The sequence below is a fragment of the Sinocyclocheilus rhinocerous genome, unplaced genomic scaffold (genome assembly GCF_001515625.1).
Source record: "Sinocyclocheilus rhinocerous isolate Xijiao unplaced genomic scaffold, SAMN03320098_v1.1 scaffold864, whole genome shotgun sequence".
Lineage (NCBI taxonomy): Eukaryota > Metazoa > Chordata > Actinopteri > Cypriniformes > Cyprinidae > Sinocyclocheilus > Sinocyclocheilus rhinocerous.
Window position 1 is genome coordinate 998367 of NW_015645567.1, and position 2300 is coordinate 1000666.

At 38.5% G+C, this 2300-nt stretch overlaps 1 protein-coding gene across 1 annotated transcript in view; it reads left to right on the forward strand.

Annotated features, from left to right (window-relative positions):
- LOC107706745 (aryl hydrocarbon receptor-like) overlaps window positions 1–1957 on the forward strand; it is a 26013-nt gene extending 24056 nt beyond the window's left edge. Inside the window, exon 11 of the mRNA XM_016510549.1 lies at window positions 1822–1957. Within this exon, the coding sequence (XP_016366035.1) occupies window positions 1822–1957 (136 nt within the window). The remainder of the gene's footprint in view (window positions 1–1821) is intronic.
- The last annotated feature ends 343 nt before the right edge of the window (window positions 1958–2300 follow it).

The following is a 2300-nucleotide window of genomic DNA, read 5'->3' on the forward strand; positions in this document are numbered from 1 at the left end:
GTTGACATCGCCCAACCTTAATAGCAAACAGCATTACTATCACAGGTGCTTCAGGTGAGTGGATGAAATACAAGTAGAGATAAATCATGCATTTAAAATAGCACCTCTTGTGCAAGATTTTGTGAATCAAAAGAACGGCCTTGTGCTGTACTAAATATCTGCTGTCTTCAAAGACCTGAGCTTTTAGTTCATTTGAAATGAGATTGTCAGAGCTGCACCGCCCCAAACAGCCCTACCTTAATTATTCAAGTAACTGAAAAATTAATACAGCACTTTTTGGGTGCAAATGCCTCCGTTTGCACTGCAAAATTGGGAAGAAGCACATTAAATATTTATGCATTCACAATCCTTTCAATTATTATCTGACACTTTGATAATAAAGTAAAATCCTAAATGAGAATATCTTTAAGGCAGAATGCACAGCTGAATTACCTCCTAACACAATATACAATTATTAAAACTAGATGGAGGTCTCGGCGCATTATACATTCATATTTCCAAACATGCTCAAGCAGAATTGTTTGCCAAACTGTGATTTCTGAGACTTGATCATTGTTTGACAATAAAAATCATGGCATAAAAAAACAATTTTTACCTATTTAAATAGGGAACAATTAGAGGCAGCTTTCAGTTTAATGCGTCCTCAGATGGAACAACAGCTCTTGAGTCTTTATAAGTTGTTGTATGTAGTATGTAGTTGTTCATACTCATTGGAGCCAGTTGCTGCTGCTGAATGAAAACTGTAAAATAAAACTCTACAATGGAGTATAATTTTCATAGTAACACTGCTATAAGAGTCAGGCTATTTTATTATCACAGTTTGTTCATATGATAAATTGTATGTTTTTAAAACCGTCCTCTAGTAGGACAGTCAAAAAGACTTCATATCCCTACATTGTTTATTAAAATACAAAATATGGAGTTTATATTGTTCATTTTCTAAAGAAAATAGTACTGGCACTTACTGTACCTGTGCAAAGCTCCCCAACATGCTGCATAGTTCTGTGTGGTTGCTATGCGGTTGCTGTGGTGTTCTTAGTGGTTTAGCCTGTTGTCATGCAGTTGCTAGGGTCATCTGGGTGGTAGGTAGTCGATATGTGGTTGATATGGTGTACTGAACTGTTTAGCTTATTGTCATGCAGTTCCTAGGATGTTCTGGATGGTTGCTATGCGGTTGCTGAGGTGTTCTCGCAGTCAAATAATTACATACAGCACGTTTAAATTCGCACTAGACTGAAGGAAGTGATAATATTCTTTGATAATGTAAATGTTCTTTGCTCTCTTTCTTATTCCCTGTTTGAATAACCGTGGAAATGAAACCATTATAATTAGCAACTTACAATGTTTTTTGTTTGTTTGTTTTTTCAATTGTGATCACGTTAAATACAAATTCAGTTCTATTAAAAATATTAGATTACGTGACACCCATATCAGGTACTTGCCTAAAAAGACGGTTTATAATGTGTATATAGTTAATAGCTTACATTGGGCTACTTTTAGCGTTACCCTGGAGTTGGTTCACCCTCTGCCCGTGCCAGTATTCAATCATGTCTGTGGCACAAACTCTGCAATTCTGTGCTAGAGTTTAATAATCTAAGTTTATTATTCAAATATAAAATCAATAGCAATAGTGATTCTTGCTTCAGCACACACTGCTGAATAAAACAGCTCTTACAATGCCAAAAGTCCAATTGTATCTTTAGCTGAATTCGTAGGGGTTTTCCTGAGCCCTTTGGAGGATATGAAAGAATAGCTAATCATAAACGCGGGTGGGGGAGGCTCCTTTTATGGAAAATATAATGAATATGGTTATTCTGACAGCTTGTTCACACCCAGCCTCCCACAAACCTGGCAGATTCACACTCTCCACACCCTGTCACCCCCAGCTCCTGAACCAATCCACAAGCACGAGGGAAGAGAAGCCACAGAGCTGGAGAATGCCAGACCTCCAGACTGATGCAGCCGGCTAGAAAACAATGGCTTCTTTAAGCGCCATAGTGCGTTTTGAATAAATAAACAGACCATAATGAAGCACATGTCATCGACACACCCTGAGTGATGCAGCGTTACAGCTGAATTGATCATGCAAACGCCCTCTGACAGTGACTTACAGCATGAAGGGCGCCCCCAGGAGGGGGCGGAGCCTGGAGCTGCTCTGTGCTTTCATTGAGGTCCTGTTCTAGTGCATAATACATCAGCAAACAAGCAAGATGTAATACAGCTCTCAATGCTCTGTCATCCTAATTTTGTTCAAAACAATGCATAAATGAGCGCTCATAACTGATTCAATGTCAGTTTTC